This window comes from Silene latifolia, chromosome X (genome assembly GCF_048544455.1).
Source record: "Silene latifolia isolate original U9 population chromosome X, ASM4854445v1, whole genome shotgun sequence".
Taxonomy (NCBI): Eukaryota; Viridiplantae; Streptophyta; class Magnoliopsida; order Caryophyllales; family Caryophyllaceae; genus Silene; species Silene latifolia.
The window spans coordinates 301,513,557-301,533,164 of NC_133537.1; the positions used below are offsets into that span (position 1 = coordinate 301,513,557).

Sequence of the window (19,608 nt, forward strand, 5' to 3'; positions counted from 1 at the left end):
TGGTTTCTCAATCCCACGCCCCATGGTATATAATTATTTTTCGCAAGTTCCTTCGAGAGTTTGAAAATATATAGCAGAAAAGGTTTTACCGCAGTAATCATGTAAACGATAAGCCGCATTTATGAAGGTTTTACCCCAGTAATCATGTGAATAATAAGCCACATTTACGAAACCACTGTTACTTTTGTATTATACTAGTGTGAATGTCTTGTTTGTCCTAATACGCCTAAGAAAAGAATTCAAAGATGAGAGGATTTCGAGATTTGTTATGTTGGTAAACCCTGTTGAATAACAAATATTCTGCATGTGTGAAGAATTTAGATTTGATATGAAAAATCAAGCATCCGGCACTGTGTAGCTCTCAGTCTCTCACTAATGTAACATACAATGCTACAGCAATTCTGCAATTGTTAAACAAAGGGTACACAGCTTGTCATCTTTTCATTAATTTCACTTTGCAATAACATTATTCAGGATTAATCATATACAATGAGAGACCAAGTTATCATGTCCATTATGTTATTGTTCATTTTTTCTCAGGAAGCTTCTCCAGCAACTCTGGTATGATCTCAAAAAGGTCCCCAACCAGTCCGTAATCGGCCACCTGCAATATCAGCAAACAAATGCCAAAGTTATTATTCCATCTAACTGTTATTGTCCAGCAACTCTGATACACTCTGATATCTATTGGGAATTAGGGGTTCAATGGTTTAACGAATCGATATTTCTCAAAAGCAGGGGAGTGTTGTTAATTTGTCATCTAGGAAGAAGGGTCATACACATATTTGCTTTTACTATACCCTGTGCGGAAAAACGGACGCAAATTTGGGGCAGAAGGCATTACCTGAAAGATAGGCGCATCTGCATCCTTATTTACAGCAACAATGACTTTGGAATCTCTCATGCCTGCTATGTGTTGTATTGCTCCGGAGACACCAAAAGCCATATATAATTCTGGCGCAACGATCTTTCCTGTTTGCCCAACCTGATAGAAAAATGACAGAAATAGAGCCTAAAGATGACCTGTAGATAGCTTACAATAGGCCAAAAACTGTATAATGACTATAATCTAAAAAGGAAACATTGATGTGCAAGTGATCTGAGCTTCTAAAGCCGTTGAGGGGTCAGGGGTTGTACATCACACACATTACTCATGACGTAATTTTGAACCTCATTGGCAAAAGAAACTGCCCTTTTGGCTCCCTTTGAACCGGAAAAAGAAACAGAAATTTTGATGTTATATTTTGAACATCTCCATCAGAACCGAGTCAAAATGCTACATCGAAATACTGACTTATATCTTGCTTCACTGCATATAGGAAAATAAGTGGTTGCAAATGAAGTTAAAGGATCACAGACAAAGCTAGTGGTAACTCTGAAGTACTTCAATTTCTATTGGTGGTAAGGTTTTGAGGTCTACAACTAAGTGGATGCTACCGTGTTAGCTTTGCCACTCTTCGCATACACAACACCATTCAATAGGTAGAGATATCACATGATACCACATGCTCCTATTATAAAGTAATATAATAGACACATCATCTAACCTGTAATTCGTTGGGAATGAATCCAGCATCAACAGCAGCACGTGTTGCTCCAACTATGTAAAAGCAAAAAAGGAACGTGTTATATTACGAACTCAGAAGGAATTAATAGAATATGAATAATATTCACATTCTATTAGAAATATCAACAGTGGATAAGTGCAACATGAGGCATTCAGTGCTACAAGAAACACAACGTCCACTTCCACTGGTATTTTCTTAAACAATAAAGTGTTAAAAATATGATAACTTACAAAAAAGTAGTTTAAATAAATAAAAAATGACAAATTTACACGATATCTCAGATCTCTACATATATTAGGAGAAATTAATTGTCAAAATTGAAAATGATTGACCAACAAAGTTGACTGCGGATAATGAATTTGGAATGATGGTAGTATAATTATGCAAAAACATAGAAAGGCACCTGCTGCACCAAGTTTCTCAGCAAGCACCTCTATCATTTTAAAATTCTCAGCACTTTTCAGACCCCGTCCTCCAGTCACTACAATGCGGGCATTTCCAAGATCTGGGCGCTCCGTATCTTGGGAGCTTTGCTTGACATATCGTGATTTATCTAAAACATCTGCAAATGAGGCACTAAACTAACTGTTATGGCAAATAAGAGCTCACAGAAAGTACAATCTGGATGTTAAAACTATTGACTTCATTGCTGGGGAAAAAATAATAACAATGAAGAATTTGAATATGCTGAATTGCTGGCTACTTGGCTTGGTGCTTACAGAAAGCATAGTCAGAAGGCTAGACATGCTGACTTTATGCCTGAAAAATGTAGATAAACACTGCAAGTTTGCTCCTTGCTATAAGTAAAAGTCTTCTAATGCACATATAGAAATATACTATAGTCTATAATCGGCCAGACGGACACATCGTCATACTTTAGGCAGAGGGCTGGACATACACTATATAGCATGAAAATGCACATACCTTCACTAAAGGTTGAGAGATCGACCTGATGAATGGGAGCAGCATTAGCCCTCGCTCCTGATGTAATAGGAAAGGAGGTAGAACGGACCGTCAACATGCATGGAGACTCCCCAGTGTATCTCACTGTACAAAGAGCATTTCCAGCGTAAATAGGCCTGCACAAGAATGCTTATATAAAACAAATATGCTTTGTGATGACAATTTACCACTCTGTCAGACAAGGATTACCTATTTTTATACAAATACATAATAATCAATACGCTATATGCACTTAACAGAACATTATACATAGATTTAAGCAAACACCATGATACAAGTAACCGCAAAGTGATCCACGATTTGCTGAGGGGTTGAGCGAAAACGGTAACCCGGTCAAGGCAAAAGGCAGCAACATCTACTACTAAACAGATTAGGCAACCAAATTTGATGCGCATATTTGGTAGACCACTGAAGAAGCCAAAACCTGAATCTTATTCTCTAATTGTGAGGGATGGGTGGAAATGAGAGGAAGAAGGAGAAGCACCTCACAAATTGATGAGACCCAGATATCGCAGTTACATCTGTGATAGGAGACACATCTAAAAGTGCAGCCGCACGTGGCAATAAATTCTTCCCAAATGAACCCGAAGCAGCAAGAATATGTGAGTATCCACCTGTCTTCTGAACTGATTCAAGTAGTTTTGCCCAAGCTTCAGCCAATGGATATTTTAATTTATCTGATTCAGCCACAAGTACCTGAAAGAAGTATGACATTAGCGGCACGATATGGGGCATACACATTTTTCTTCACTCACGCCCCACCCCCTTTCTTTTCCAATAAGCTTGAAGAGAACATCCTGAATGAACTAAGAGTATTCATGCCCAGCAAGTAGTCAAATAAATTATCTGCTAGAGTGCTAGTTGCTTGGTTTCAAAAACTTTAAAACCTGACAGCACCATAGCTGACAATAATTATACTATAGTGATAATGATAATACCACTATAAGAAATTCATATAGCATCCATATAAAATTCTAACGTTGTGGATACTACTACCTAGGACATAGGAAGGCAGAATATTCTTCTTTTTTTCAAGATCTTAGGTTAAGGATAAGGGAAGTTAAATCATCAAATCAGTGGCGGACCTTGAGAAAGAATTTAAGATGCGCTGAACAAATTTTTAAGAAATTGAAAGTAAGTCAACATAAATATTAGTTTCTCTATTTCATATTGTCATTTATACATTAACATAAATAACTTGATCGCTGAAAAGAGATATGAAAGATTGCACCCGCGATGAGATGTTTGAGAAGAAATTACATTGGACGGTATCACGGTAAGTCGTCCGAGCTCAGCCGTTTTAATGTTATACAAAAATTAGTGTCAATAATTCAATATACACAACACCAATATTATATATCATATAGACAGAGTCAAATAATTTTATGTAAATACAAATCAATATCGCAGTACATACTTGTTTAGAAAATTTTCTTGAATATCAACATCATAAAAAACACTTCTTTAAAACATTAACAATCCTACATGGTTCAAGTAAATAGTAACAATAACAAGACCATAATCAAAAAAAATATTTTTTGATATTCTCCAATGGAAAAATGGGATTCAAGAGCAACATATCATATTTGTTTAGGTCCATTATTTCCTTCTTCACTACAGAGTAAAACCAAAGAAAAAGATCACCCCCAGGAATCCAGCCTCAGCAGATAGCCAAACAGGGAGTATACTTGGATGTTTTTGACAGGTCAAGGGGACTAGACATTAATAAAAACGGACCTTTTTTTTAGGAGTAAGATACTCCGTATATAATATTAAAGGGACACCAAGGGGTGACAGTGTGACACCCATGTACAAAAGATATCAAGGAGATGGCTCCCCTCTACAAAAAGACCGAACGGCCATATACAAAATGACACCTTAAATGTGACTCCCTTATACAAAATGAGAGGTGGATAATTACTCACAAAGACACAAACTACAGAATTTGGAGGTTAAGGCATGGGGACAGGGGGTCCGGCCCGGCCCGGCCCGGGCAAAGGGAAATCTGACATTGCTTCAAAACAGGTTATTTGACGAATATATTAGATTGAAATTTTAATTCAAATAAGCCCGTGGCTCTTCTAACCAACATCAAGTCTACAAAAAGTTCCTAATGTATGTCATTTTTGTAAATGTACCAAAAGTGAAGTAGCAAGTTGCAGAGACTGGTCAGCCAAAAAACTGCTAAACCCCTGAAAGAAAGATTTTGGTGAAGTGTGTGTAGTAACCGCTAACACTGATAATAGACACTAGTTTCCTTAAAAAGGAAAGTCGACCTTAAGGGCTTGAACTACAGCGTCCCAGGCAACATCAAGCTAACTGTGCATTTACATAGACGGAACTCATAAACATATGAGTTCAACCAAACCCTGGAAAAGTTATTCAAAGAAACAGCAACCTTTCAGAAATCAGTAAGGGACTTTCCAATAAATACACCAAGGAAGATGACAATTCAAAATATGTTCTCTCTCAAATCTCTGTCAATTCCTTTGAATCGATTTTTCCATCTTGTATTTGTATATGCAATTTTTACACTAGAATTACCCGAACACAAATGTCTTACAGCAGAAATACTTTTTTAGAGACAAGTGTACAACTATTAAACAAAAAGCAAACTTATAAAATAGATTTCACTCTGGAAACAAAAAAAAGCAAAAGACAATAAAGTCTTCATTGGATACAGTAGATTACTATCTACATCACAGATGCAGACATAATCAAAGCAGTGAACTAAATTTGTGAATACCTGACTAACGGAAGGATGACATGAGGCAGCGTGTGTAGCAGCTTCTTGAAGAGAAGGGCCAGACCCAGCCAACAACACCGAGATTGTATTATCCTCACTTAATGACTTTGCAGCCTCTACTGAACTAATAGATGATGACTTTATGTGACCGCTTTCATGTTCCGCCAAGACCAGTGTGCTAATCTATTTTGTATAGAGAAGATTATAGTCAACAACGGTGTCTAAGCAAAGTATATATTGAAATAAGGATTTATTGGACTTGGATATAGAGCATTTATTTCATCTCGTAAACTACGGGAAATCTCCACATATAAATTTGACCACATTAGGTCAGAAAGTACAGAGAAATCAGAGATGAAAGCATGACTTGGGCACTTGAGCTCTTGCAATAAATTAGTATAGCATTATTACAATAAATCTGTACAGCATAGGAATGGGGAAAAAAAAGTTATTGAAATAAATAGTTAGTGCGAGGATACTACATTTAAGACAAGAAGCAAAAATGGGGCAGAGATAGAGGAGGCTGGCATCACTCAATTGCATTAGAGGCAAACATTCCACTGATTCCAGCCTAAAAGCTGACTGATACACAGAAGAGTGTTACAAGCCGCAATAAAGAGCCGTGTTCATCAGACTCATTAGTGATCATTACAAAAGTGTGATAAACCTGATTTATGAAGAAACTTTAAAAATACAATGACTGTCACATATGAAAAAGAACCAGCTATCCATAATCCATCCTAGCATGGCCAAAATGTCGATTGTTCATATTGATTTCCATTTCCAATTTTCCCATGTCCAAGACACATAGTATATGTAACATCATTGAACAAAAATATTTTAATTCACTTCCCTCTCAATCAGCAGTCAAAATGTCGTTATTTTACTCAGCCAAACTCTATTCATATTTCCCCAACCAGATTTCAAGTCTAACAAACCCGGTAGCTTCAAATTAAAGTAGTAATGTAAGTCTGTAACATTTTACTCACAAGTGAAAAACAGAAATTCATAAGACCCAAAATGTAACTCACTACCAACCAAACTTGTAATTCTTTGGACACAATTTTCCACGGCTCCTTGCCGATCTTAATTGAGAACGATGCCATCACAATACATTCAATTCGAGGTTAGAAGCTTGGAACATGCATTTCTACAACCTTACAACTTAATAGCATAAATGTATACAAAAAAGACAGCCCGTTTCTTGTCCAAGAGAGATCAACAAGGGCAGTGATACAGATGAACTAGAGAAACGGTTGGATTGAAAACAGCAAAGACGACAACAAACGATAGAGTAATTAAGAAAATGAGTAATTAAGAATCAGAAAAGCAGGATTAAGTAGCAAAGATTGGGGTGCAATAACTAATAATCATAATGATAAATACTTACAAATCGTGAAGTAGAAATGTGATGGAGAGAAAACCAAGGTTTGTGAGGTTGGATATTTCTAAAGATGGCACCCATTGCCATGGTTTTCCAGAAGAGAATGCGTTGCTAATTGCTACGGAAATCGGGAGATTTAAGAAACAAAGGAAATAGAGCAGTAGATTTGGTAGTTTCAGTTGATCACGCATATGGAGTATGATCTCAATTCTCACACGATTAATTTGTAGTTAGCCGTGAGCTAAGTAAACACCATGTCATTAACCTTATCTTGTGTTTTAGGCAAAATCTTGTTTAAGACGGAATTATCCGTTTAACTTTAAGACAATCAAATAGTATGCTAAATGAGCGGGTGTTTGGTAAACGCATTTTGTCCGATTTTTAGCATATTCAAGGGTTTTATCATGTTTGACCAATCAATATGCTAATTTTAGTGTTCGGTAAAAAGCATATTGAAACAACATATTTGGGGTCAATATGCTATTTGTAGATACCCGTATCCTCGATATTGGAATTTACAGAAATCCCGCCACACCCGATGATGATAGGACGACATGTATTCACTAGTTGTCATTGCCATTATTTGGAGTTCGTTTTACGATATAGAATGGGCGTCGTCGATGAAGTGTTTTATTAATGATATTTAATTTAAACGTTTTAATTCTTATTTAATTTAAATGATGTTTAAATTAAAAGTTTTAACTCATTTTATTTATTTAATTTGAATTTATTTTCTCAAGTTTATATTATTGAAAATAAAATAAATAGTTGATTTGAAAAATCATTTTATGAGTGTTTTTGATTTGAAAAATCATTTATTTTAATGTGTTGTTTGATTTGAAAAAATGATTTCGAAAATTGAAAACTCGTTTTGATCACACGTTTTGGAGCTCGATTATAGCTCGGTTTTTGAGCCCGTTATCTTTACGAATTAGCACGAATCTCGAGTATGCTAACCAACCTAGGCTTCAACCCATCCAATCCCAGTTCGAACCCCCATACCTACGTCCCTAATTCCCATCCAAAAAACAACTCACACAAACACCCCAACCCGTGTTAGCTCCTTCCCTCTTCCAACCCGTTTTGTGTGCTTCAAGCTTGACCCAAACCCGCCACAACCAACCCAATTCCTGCTCCACATTATCCACAACAACCCAGCACCTAGCCCACCATGAAACCCTTCCACAAACCCGTCCCAAACACTCCACAAACAACCCGCAAATAACACGGTCTCAGCCCCTGTTTTGCGTGCTCAACCCCGAGTCCAAAACCCGCTTCAAACACCACTTAAACCCGTGCCCATTAACTCTAACTCATACCCTTGTATCCTACCCATATTACCCTAGCTTAACCACCAAGCAAACCCCTCATACAAACCCTAAAACCCCACGAAATAGTTGATGGACAGCAGCTATGCCAAATAGAACCCGTCTGCCTCTCCCCCCTTAAACCCTACTTTAACTCCCTATAAATACCTCCTCTCTACCATAAATCCATTGCTCTAAGCTCTCCACATATCCTAATACCATTAACAAGCATCAAACTCCATAAACAAACCCTAGTTGCCCCTCAAAACTCTCGACAAAACCGAGACAACCAAACTGAGAAACAGTTTGTGTCTCTCTCGAAATACCATTCGTTCTCCCTTCAAATCTCCATTAAAACTCGAGTTTCTTGCTCCTAATTAAATATATAACATCCATATACATCTTAGACAAAGATTCACGAGCCAAGTCGACTTCGAGAGCACACAAATCCCCTCGAAAGACAGAGTGTCATACACTCTATTTTCGCGGCTTTTCTTGTCTGTCCAGTTCTGTTTGTGCTCGTTTTCGTGCCCAACACCTCAGAACGAGCGTGGTTTGTTTTAATATCTATGTCCTAATCTCTTTCTAGTTTTCAAAACATCTTTCAAATCAAATTTTCATTGAAAAACGAGTGAGAAATTGCAGGTTGAAAACCTTGTTCAGATTTACCAAAAAAACGTGTTGTTGTTTTGTTGCTTCGTCGACGACGGCCCCTCGAGATAAAATATATGATCGATTACAACCCAAGACAGTATCAATGATACATGTAGGTTGAAGGTGCAATAAAATCTCTCCTTTCTCCCTTTTAATTCCGTCTTTTAATTATGTTTATTACATCGTATTATTATCGTATAAATTGTTAATTATGAAATAATTAGTATAGATACGAGTATGAGTTAAAGTGCCAATTTGAATACCCGTGTTGACTTGAGTTGGGGAAATAAAGCCGCTAGATTGGTCAGTCGTTTCCCCTTCTCATATACATATCCTCGTATTCGGATTCGGACAGAACTAAATCAACTAATTTGTGTTAATAAACGATGTTTATTGTATCTTGTTGTTGTTGAATGAAGGAGAACGAGATTAGTAGTGTGGATGTGCCGATAGAGGCCTTTGTGTGTTGGATTTGTCTTCTGTTAGGATAAGAATTATTCTATGTTCATCGCGTGACGAATTTAACATGTTTAATTGATTTAATTGATTTAATCTTGTTTAAATTAGATTGATTTGAGCATGATGATTGAATTTATGAATTACACTGTCTTAATTTGTTAAAGCTTATGTCTTTGATTATTAAAGCATGTTAATTTGATTATCTTAGCATGTTTTATTTAATTAATTCACATGTTTGTTGATTATTAACATGTTTTGTCGTAATTATGAAATAATTATATCAAGAATTGATTGTTTGTGTAATCCCTTCACATGTTTTGAACTTATGACTAGAATAGTTGCTTTAATATTTATTCATATGTCTTATTCACATGCTAGTTTAATTAATTAGAATTCAATTGATTAGGCTTGTTTAAATCGCATGAATTAGAACTATTTGTGTTGATTTGCATTGATATGTGTGCCATGAGCCTAGGATGAGTGGCACGGCTTTCTAGATCTGGAATTGGTCTATTATTGTTTTGTTTAGTATGTTTCACATGTTAGATTTGCATGTTTAGTTTAATTGTTTTGGTTCAAGAATTAATTGAGCTATTAGCATGTTTAATCAAGCATTGGCATGTTTATTTGATTTATCGATTTGTGCTATGAATAATATGAGAATCATGATTATTGAAGGCTGCTTTGATATGAATTTTAGTCTCTTTTGTTTGTTCTAATCGTATTCTAATTGTTTATGACATATTCAATTAAACTGATTGCTTGTTTGCTTTGTTCCACATCATATGATTTTGATTACTGCATCTCACTTGAATGAAACCCGACTTGACCTAGATTAGGCCTTGTATGACCCATATTCGACCGTGACTAGCCGTGAGATGCCTCGGCCTTCGTGCCATATATTGTTGTTTGGACCGTGTGTGTATCACGTGTGTGTCGTGTGTCGGGGCTTGTTTGTTTGGTTTTGTTGCAATTGTTTTGTAATCTAACGACTAATGTTCGCTATTCTATCTTATGCTAAGAGTAAGATACTTCTTTCCATTATCCCTTTGTTTGTTTTCTTGCTAGAACAGCTAAATGAACTTCATATGCTAAAACAACTTTGACAAAGTTAGTTTAATTCATGCATTAAACGACATAGAAATTGTTGTCACATGCTAGGATTTATAAAACGATGTTTGCATATCTTATATCGTAGTAGCTACGACCTTGTTTGAAATCTGATACTTGACTTAGTAGAGGCCGTCATTGACGGGCGGGGTTAGGTGTCCTTATGGGCTTCCTAACACGTACTCTCACTCCTTACTCAAGATCTATGGTTTGTGGATCCGTCTAAATACCATTGGATTACGAGAGTCATTCAAATCGAGTGATATATGGTACAAGTCTTTATCTTTAATCACTCGTAGTCGATTGGCTTTATGCTTTTTGATGAAAGGTGTAAAGTTGACTTGAACGATTCCAAGTTCCCATAAAACTTGGTGGCGACTCTAATTTGTCTTAGTTCGATTCGAAAGAACCTCGAGTCGATAATGAGGGGTAATATCCGTATAAGACCCTTTAAATTTAGGACTATAACGTAAATTTAACATGTGAAATATGGTCATAAACGAAATACAACAATGAAACGATAAAGATTAAGAATCAACCTCGGGTCCTTTGATGCACGGCGTAAAGAACAGAAATCAACAGAGATTTCCTCCTAATTGTTGCACCCAAGACCGTCTGAGACTATGCCCTTGTGCTAGAAATGCTTTCTAATTGACTTGTAATATAGAGAAAGCTCTTGTGAGGTTTTACGATGTGAGATCTAGGAATTTCAGAGAAAGTTGCACTGAAACCCTAATTGTTTTTCACTAATGATTATTAGGTTAAGCAAGAGGAGAAGCTCTCCTTTTGTTCTCCTAATCTCGGCAAAACCGAGAGGGGCCTTGGGAAGTGGGCTTCCACTTCCTTTTAGAATTAGCTCATGGTCCGGTTCGTAAATCGCTAAAATGTATATGACGCGGTTTTGTTATAAATCGTCATCGGTTATCGGTTATTAAAGCATCAACTAATAACACGGATTAGTTGAAACATTAATACATGTCCGACAAAGACGATATTGTATAATTATATTCAATATACATTTAATTAAATATAAAACGCTTATATTCAATTTACGAATTAATCGCTTAATTCGCCTTAGCCATTATTATTTAATCCGTATTAAATAACATATCTCAACATCACATTTTGACTTATTATTAGTCAAATAACTCGGACTAATTGGTTAGTCAATTTTGGCATCTACATGACAGTATTTTCATACCGTCACATCTCTCAAACGTATCCTATAGGTGTGACTTTTAGGGACCGTTGATCACCGCCATCAGTATGACAATAACGTCAAACTTATCTAGCAAGCCAACCGTTATTGATAAACGTGGATCAACCGATAATAATACCAAAAGTATGCCCTTTGATCCTTTTAGAGGTTTATAAGTCCTTGCACTAATTGTTAAGGACACCAACCCCAACAAGCTCCCACTTGTCCGTACAAGTGTATGTGCAATGACGTTATCCGCACTAAGTGGAGGACACAAGCTCCAACAAACTCCCACTTGTCCGTACAAGTGTATGTGCGATAACCGATTCTCATATTCATTTAAAATTTCTCCCACTCAATGTAAAACAATTTGCAGATCTGGATCCACAAAGGTCGTATTTTACAATCGATCCGTATCTAGAGTGGTTTCCCCGACTAGAGAGTAACTTAACCGATAAAACGAATCCGTATCCGAGCATGGCCATGCATTTCGATTCTGACTCCTCGAGTGGCCCCGAGAAATATCGAGTACGATAAAGGCTGAATATTTCCTTCAACTCGAACTCCTTCCGATCTAAGCACAAAGCATGAAATGACCGAGAAAAAAATCTACTTGGCCCCCTGTTACGGATGACCGTGAGAAAGAAACCAAAGTCACCCAAAATCTGCCTTAGTCTCAAGAGACAGTCGATAGTCAAAAGAATCGACTCTTAGGATCACCATGGAAGTCCTATCCACGACCGGGCACCGAATGTTATAAAACATTTAGGACTCCACGTCGATGTCACAATTGTGTCCTACGAAATATCCGTATAAATCGCCCTCGTGATTGGTCAACCTTTTGACTCATGGCTCGTTGAACCCACCATCAACCAACGTCACAAAATAATTGTCAGAGTTATCAGCTCATGTGGGCAATTAAGGACTGAAAAATATAATGTTCGTTCAGTTCACTTTGTGGTGTTCAAAAATTGTCGTACAATTCCACATGAAAAACAAAATATATAAATATCAAAACGATGATGTTGTATAGAGTAAAAAGGGAATGAATCTGATCCATAAAGGAGTACTACAACTTAGGAACACGTTTAATTCCCATGGAATTGACGTGCCCTTCATGCTTATCTTGTCGTAGTGGTTTAGTGAGAGGATCTGCTATGTTATCATCTGTAGCAATCTTTTCTATCACTACTTCCTTTTGCTCCACGTAATCCCGGATTAGATGAGCTTTCCGTTGTACATGTCTAGACTTGTTGCTAGACTTTGGCTCCTTAGCTTGGAAGATGGCACCACTATTGTCGCAATAGATGGTGATCGGGTCATTCGAACTAGGCACTACAGATAGCCCATGTAAGAATTGACGCATCCATATCGCTTCCTTTGTAGCTTCAGACGCGGCATAGTACTCGAACTCGTCGTAGAATCTCTGTAACAGTTTGTTTCGAACTCTTCCGGTGATTGCAGCGCCATTAAGAGTAAAAACGAATCCAGACCGAGATTTCGAGTCATCTCGATCCGTTTGGAAGCTAGCATCTGCGAACCGGTTGCGCATAGCTTTTGTTCGCCTCCATAAGTCAATGCCCAATCTTTAGTCCTCCGTAGGTACTTAAGAATGTTCTTGACATCCAGCCAATGTGGTTCACCCGGATCTTTGTTGGAATCGACTTGTCATACTCAATGCATATGCCACGTCTGGACGTGTGCATATCATGGCATACATGATTGATCCTATAGCCGAGGCATAAGGAATCCGTGTCATGCGCTCTTTCTCTTCCGGTGTCTCTGGTGACTGAGACTTGCTCAAATGCACCCCTGGAGCCATGGGAAGAAACCCCTTCTTGGAGTTAGTCATCTTTGAATCTCTCTAGGACTTTGTCTATGTAAGACTCTCGATCGAGAGATAGCATCCGTCGTGATCTATCTCGATAGATACGGATGCCCAGAATTCTTTGTGCCTCTCCCAGATCTTTCATCTGGAAATGGTTTTTCAACCATACTTTCACCGAAGTTAAGAGAGGTATGTCATTCCTAATCAGGAGTATGTCATCGACATACAATATTAGGAAGACAATCTTGCTCCCACTCGACTTGATATAAAGACATGGTTCCTCGACCGATCGAGTAAATCCATTTTCTTTAATCACTTGGTCGAAGCGATGATTCCAACTCCGAGATGCTTGCTTAAGTCCATAAATGGAACGCTTAAGTTTGCATACTTTATTAGGATGTTGTGGATCGATGAAACCTTCGGGTTGTACCATGTACAACTCTTCCTCCAAAAAACCGTTTAAGAAGGCGGTTTTCACATCCATTTGCCAAATTTCATAGTCATGAAAAGCGGCGATCGCTAAGATAATCCGAATGGAACGCAGCATGACTACGGGTGCAAAAATTTCATCGTAGTGCAAACCTGGCACTTGGGTGAAACCTTTAGCAACTAGTCGTGCTTTATAGATATCTTGTTGACCTTCCACAGAATGCTTTATCTTGTAAAGCCATTTGCATTGAAGGGGACGAACCTTAGCAGGTAAGTCAACAAGATCCCATACGTTGTTCTCATACATAGAGTCCATCTCGGATTGCATGGCCTCAAACCATAGCTTCGAGTCAGAACTGGTCATGGCACCTTTATAGGTTGCGGGTTCACTACTCGTTAAGAGTAGAACGTCATCTATGTCATGTTCCTCGACCATACCAATGTATCTGTCCGGAGGAATAGAGACTCTTCCCGACCTCCTAGGTTCCTCAGGAATGTTAACGCAAGGGATTGAAGGAATAGGTTCCTCCAATAGTTGCTCGGTACTTGGTTCTGGAATCTCCGACAGTTCGAAGGTTCTATCACTCTTTGCATTCTCGAGAAATTCCTTCTCTAAGAATGTCGCACTAGCCGCAACAAAAACACGTTGTTCGGTTGGCGAATAAAAGTAATGACCAAGCGTTCCTTTAGGATAACCTATAAAGTACGTCTTGACCGCTCGCGGGCCGAGCTTATCCTCGTGTCTCCACTTGACATAAGCCTCGCAGCCCCAAACCCGTATAAAGGACAAGTTAGGGACCGTTCCCTTCCATAGTTCATATGAAGTCTTGTCATGACTTTAGACGGACTTGGTTAAGTATTAGAGCAAATGTGACGAAGAGCGTAACCCCACAATGAGTCGGGCAACACGGTGTGACTCATCATGGATCGAACCATGTCAAGTAGTGTTCGATTTCTCCGTTCGGACACACCATTCAACTGAGGTGTTCAGGTGGAGTTAAGCGTAAGGCAATCCCACAGTCTTTAAGGTGTTGATCAAACTCGTGAGAAAGATACTCGCCACCACGATCCGAACGTAGTGTTTTAATCTTTCTGCCCAATAGGTTTTGTACCCTATTCTGGTATTCTTTGAATTTCTCAAAGGATTCACTTTTATGTTTCATTAAGTAGACATAGCCATATCTACTTAAATCATCCGTGAAAGTGATGAAATACCTATAGCCTTCTCGTGCGGTGATTGACATAGGACCACATACATCCGTGTGTATGAGTCCTAATAGGTCAGCCGCGCGCATTCCAACACCTTTGAAGGAAATCCGAGTCATCTTACCGATGAGACATGATTCACACGTGCCATATGATTGAAAATCAAAGGCCGAGATAGCTCCATTCTTGATGAGCTGTTTAACGCGTTTCTCATTAATGTGTCCCATACGGCAGTGCCATAGATACGTTTGATCTTTGTCACCAACCTTTAACTTTTTATTCATTACGTGTAATATTTCGGTGTTCTGATCTAAAACATAAATTCCGTTCATGGAGACTGCCTTGCCATAAATCATATCGTGTAAAGAGAAAATGCAAGTATTATTCTCTATTACAAATGAAAATCCAAGTTTGTCAAGTGCAGAAACTGAAATAATGTTCTTAGAAAGACTGGGTACATAATAGCAGTCATATAATGACAACTCAAATCCGCTAGGAAGCTGGATCACATATGTCCCCTTTGAGACGGCAGCCACTCGTGCTCCATTCCCGACACGCAGGTCCACCTCACCCTTTACGAGGGGTTCGATGTTTCGGAGCCCCGGCACATGATTACACAGATGAGAACCACAACCAGTATCAAGTACCCAAGTTCCGTAACTTGCGTGGTTAATCTCAATCATATGAATAAAAGTAGAAGAGGATGAAGACATACCAACAGGTTTAACACGACCTGCCTTTAAGTCCTCATGATAAACAGGACATGTACGCCTCCAATGCCCAGTCTTGTGGCAATGATGGCACTCCATGTTTTCATTCTTGCTCTTTGTCGTGCCTGATGAGGTGCTCGACTCACCAGGCCCACTCTTACCTGAACCCGACTTCTTGAACTTGAACCGGTTTACCTCGCTAGGTTTGCTCGAGCTTTGCCCTTACCTTTCCCCTTGTTTGTCACAACGAGAACATCCTGTTTCAGCTCCCACTTTGAACTTCATGTCCTTCTCGGTCTGTACGAGAAGGGAGTGGGAGTTCATGGGGGTTTTCTTCAAATCATTCATATAGTAATTCGCTCTAAATTGCGAAAAACCATCGTGGAGTGAATGAAGCATGCGGTCGATAACAATGTTCTCGCTGATGTTACAATCAAAGGTCTCCAGCTTCTCGACATTCTCAATCATGCTGAGAATGTGTGGGCTAACAGGTTGGCCCTTCTGGAGTCTCGCATCAAAGAAGCGAGTGGTATGCTCATAGGTCACGATTTTCGGTGCTTTCGAGAATTCCTTGGTGAGCGTGGTGAAAATCTTGTTCGCACCATGGGCTATGAAGCGTTTATGCAAATTGGGTTCCATTGCAAAAATGAGTACGTTTTTAATCGTACCCGCTTCCCATACTGAAGTCATTAAACTTGGTGATTTCAAAGCAGCTCTAGCCGTGGGACCTGGGGTTTGCGGGATGGGCTCTAATAGATATTTGAGCTTCCCGTCGCCAGCGGGCAGCATTCCGTAATGCCGCCTCCCGGTCCGCGAAGTTTGATCCATCATTCTTGATCGAGTAGACCGATTCATCCGATTCATGAAGATCCGGCCGGGACTCACGGTCCAATGTGGCACTTGGCATTGGGTTATCAGTAGAACCAGCCATTTGTTATTAGCAGTTTAAAAGTTCGTGATCTACACTGAAAAAGAAAGAAAACCAAAAACGAAATAAGCAACTCATCGAGGTGATTTAAGTCTATTTAAAAAAAATATTTTAACGTGTAGACTCGCACACTTGCATAATTGATCTCCCTCAAGAAAGATACAAGTGATCCCAAGACTCAATTTCTGTAAATTGATAAGCCAACTGTTTAGCTAATTCTTCCGGAAGAACTCTTGGTCGATAGATTTCCGTAAATCCTATCTATAGTCCACCATAGTCACAGGATCGTACGAGTGACCATAGTGTTGAGATAAAATAGGTCAATCGGTTCCAACTTACCCGACGTAGAAGGGGTCATATTATGCCTACCGACGAAGAAGGGACTCATTGGAGTTTGACCTATAAAGACCGTTCTCAATTTTTGTTTATACGAGGAAGATCCCATCAACTAAATTATAATTCATATTAAGTGAACGAATAACTAGCTTCTGCGTGAATGAATTAATTTAGGTGATGGCTTAGCATAGATCGTGTGACATGAGAATGTCAATGAAAACTAACTCGTGACCTCTATATGTGTCAGTTTTCATGCAATAAATAGGTGGTTTGGTTTTTAGGCGGAATATGATGCATATAATCGTTACGAAAAATAAATAAAAGAATGCAATACGTAAATAAAATTCCTAGTGTGGCCTATCCTAATAAAAGAACATAAAACAACTTTGGAATCCACCGTTGGACCCGAGAAGCTTGTCTTGATGTTCCATCTTGATCCATGTAGCGGGAGTGAGCATCCGGTCTCCATCTTTGGTCTTCTCAAAAATTACAATTTAAAATTACAAATATAAACCTATTTACATTCTAATTAAAACTGTAATTACAAGTGAAAAATCCAAAACGGAGATACGAGATCTCAAAATACAACCAAGACCGTGTTCCATCATTACGGTAACACGTTCTACTAAGGCCACACTAAGTTACAACTGATTGTAAAAATAAATACGTAATAAAAGGCATTCAAAAGCATTCAAAATTAACGATAAATAAATGCATCAACTAAAAACAAATTCATTCGTGACATAATTCCGTAATTATGTTAAATTTATCCAAACCACCTTTTAATGATTAAAATTCATGTGATAAAACCGCTTCTATCAATTTAATTTTAATCTAATACGATCCGATTACTTTAAATACGCTTTAAAATAACTTAATGGTACGTGTGTGAACCGTTTCACAATCATAGCGAGTGTACAATATCCGTATAAAGTACATATTAAGGCCAAAAGAAAATTTAAAGCAAAAAGAATAAATTTTCAAAGCTGCCAAAACCAAATCCCTCGATCCAGGGACATTAGTGCTCGATCGAGGAACAAAAAGGGCTCGATCGATGAACTGCAAGTCGATCGAGAGGATGGCCAAACAGAAAGTGCTCGATCGACTAAACTGGTGGTCGATCGAGTACTTTTATCACAAATCGCCGATCGAGTACGAGGACAACTCGATCGATCAGTGGGGTTTTGAAAGTGGTCGATCGAGTACAACAAGGACTCGATCGAGTAAAAACAAGACAGAAAAAAACCACTCGATCGATTGAAAACTTGCTCGATCGAGTACAAAAATCTCTGGAAATGCAAAACCCTCGTGAAACAGTTTGTCAAAACAAAAACTTATTGCAATTTTAATCAAAAACGCATAAGAACAATTTTGCAAACTGACAAAACTTGACATATTGTTATAATCTCCGTATAAAACAACAATATGCACAAAAACAAATCGAAAATAAGATGATACAACCGTGTAAAACATGTCACGGTTTCAAAAAAAATTTCAGCCGTGTATACATGGCACGGTTTTCGAGACAAAAACAACCGTTTCAAAATCGTTTTATGAAAAATCACAATGAAAATTTACGTCGCCTCGCTCTGATACCACTTGAGGGGTAATATCCGTATAAGACCCTTTAAATTTAGGACTATAACGTAAATTTAACATGTGAAATATGGTCATAAACGAAATACAACAATGAAACGATAAAGATTAAGAATCAACCTCGGGTCCTTTGATGCACGGCGTAAAGAAGTAAATCAACAGAGATTTCCTCCTAATTGTTGCACCCAAGACCGTCTGAGACTATGCCCTTGTGCTAGAAATGCTTTCTAATTGACTTGCAATATAGAGAAAGCTCTTGTGAGGTTTTACGATGTGAGATCTAGGAATTTCAGAGAAAGTTGCACTGAAACCCTAATTGTTTTTCACTAATGATTATTAGGTTAAGCAAGAGGAGAAGCTCTCCTTTTGTTCTCCTAATCTCGGCAAAACCGAGAGGGGCCTTGGGAAGTGGGCTTCCACTTCCTTTTAGAATTAGCTCATGGTCCGGTTCGTAAATCGCTAAAATGTATATGACGCGGTTTTGTTATAAATCGTCATCGGTTATCGGTTATTAAAGCATCAACTAATAACACGGATTAGTTGAAACATTAATACATGTCCGACAAAGACGATATTGTATAATTATATTCAATATACATTTAATTAAATATAAAACGCTTATATTCAATTTACGAATTAACTGCTTAATTCGCCTTAGCCATTATTATTTAATCCGTATTAAATAACATATCTCAACATCACATTTTGACTTATTATTAGTCAAATAACTCGGACTAACTGGTTAGTCAATTTTGGCATCTACATGACAGTATTTTCATACCGTCACATCTCTCAAACGTATCCTATAGGTGTGACTTTTAGGGACCAGTTGATCACCGCCATCTGTATGACAATAACGTCAAACTTATCTAGCAAGTCAACCGTTATTGATAAACGTGGATCAACTGATAATAATACCAAAAGTATGCCCTTTGATCCTTTTAGAGATTTATAAGTCCTTGCACTAACTGTTAAGGACACCAACCCCAACAGATAATGCCCCCTGTGGATCCCGCGGACGCAGCTCCCGCGGGCGTTGTCCGCAGTTTGGCGACTCCGCTAGGGAAAAGAGGAATAGTTACACTTTGTCTATAGGGTCTTTTCCTCCAAGGTGAAACTTGAAAAGAAAGTATTGGAAAGTAAAACATTACTCGTAGTGCTATGATTCATGCATAAACCCTTAAGG

The 19,608-nt window shown here is 38.2% G+C and overlaps 1 protein-coding gene across 1 annotated transcript; it reads right to left on the minus strand.

The window, feature by feature from the left end:
* Positions 1-407: 407 nt before the first annotated feature.
* LOC141617201 (electron transfer flavoprotein subunit alpha, mitochondrial-like) lies at positions 408-6,927 on the minus strand. The gene is made up of 8 exons (XM_074434384.1): positions 6,668-6,927; positions 5,278-5,460; positions 3,016-3,227; positions 2,493-2,647; positions 1,972-2,130; positions 1,548-1,600; positions 845-985; positions 408-604 (listed from the first exon to the last, which is right to left on the minus strand). Exons 1-8 carry the CDS (start codon positions 6,746-6,748, stop codon positions 527-529), a joined length of 1,062 nt encoding a protein of 353 aa, XP_074290485.1. The 5' UTR covers positions 6,749-6,927; the 3' UTR covers positions 408-526.
* Between the last annotated feature and the right edge of the window lie 12,681 nt (positions 6,928-19,608).

What these genes read in the sequence shown, in the direction of transcription:
- LOC141617201 (XM_074434384.1), bottom strand. Translation starts at nt 6,748, where the DNA reads ATGGCAATGGGTGCCATCTTTAGAAATATCCAACCTCACAAACCTTGG. An exon ending in TCTCTCAACCTTTAGTGAAG is followed by an intron (nt 2,131 to 2,492) that starts GTATGTGCATTT and finishes CCTCATTTGCAG; the next exon opens with ATGTTTTAGATAAATCACGA. An exon ending in TCATTCCCAACGAATTACAG is followed by an intron (nt 986 to 1,547) that starts GTTAGATGATGT and finishes TTTTTCTATCAG; the next exon opens with GTTGGGCAAACAGGAAAGAT.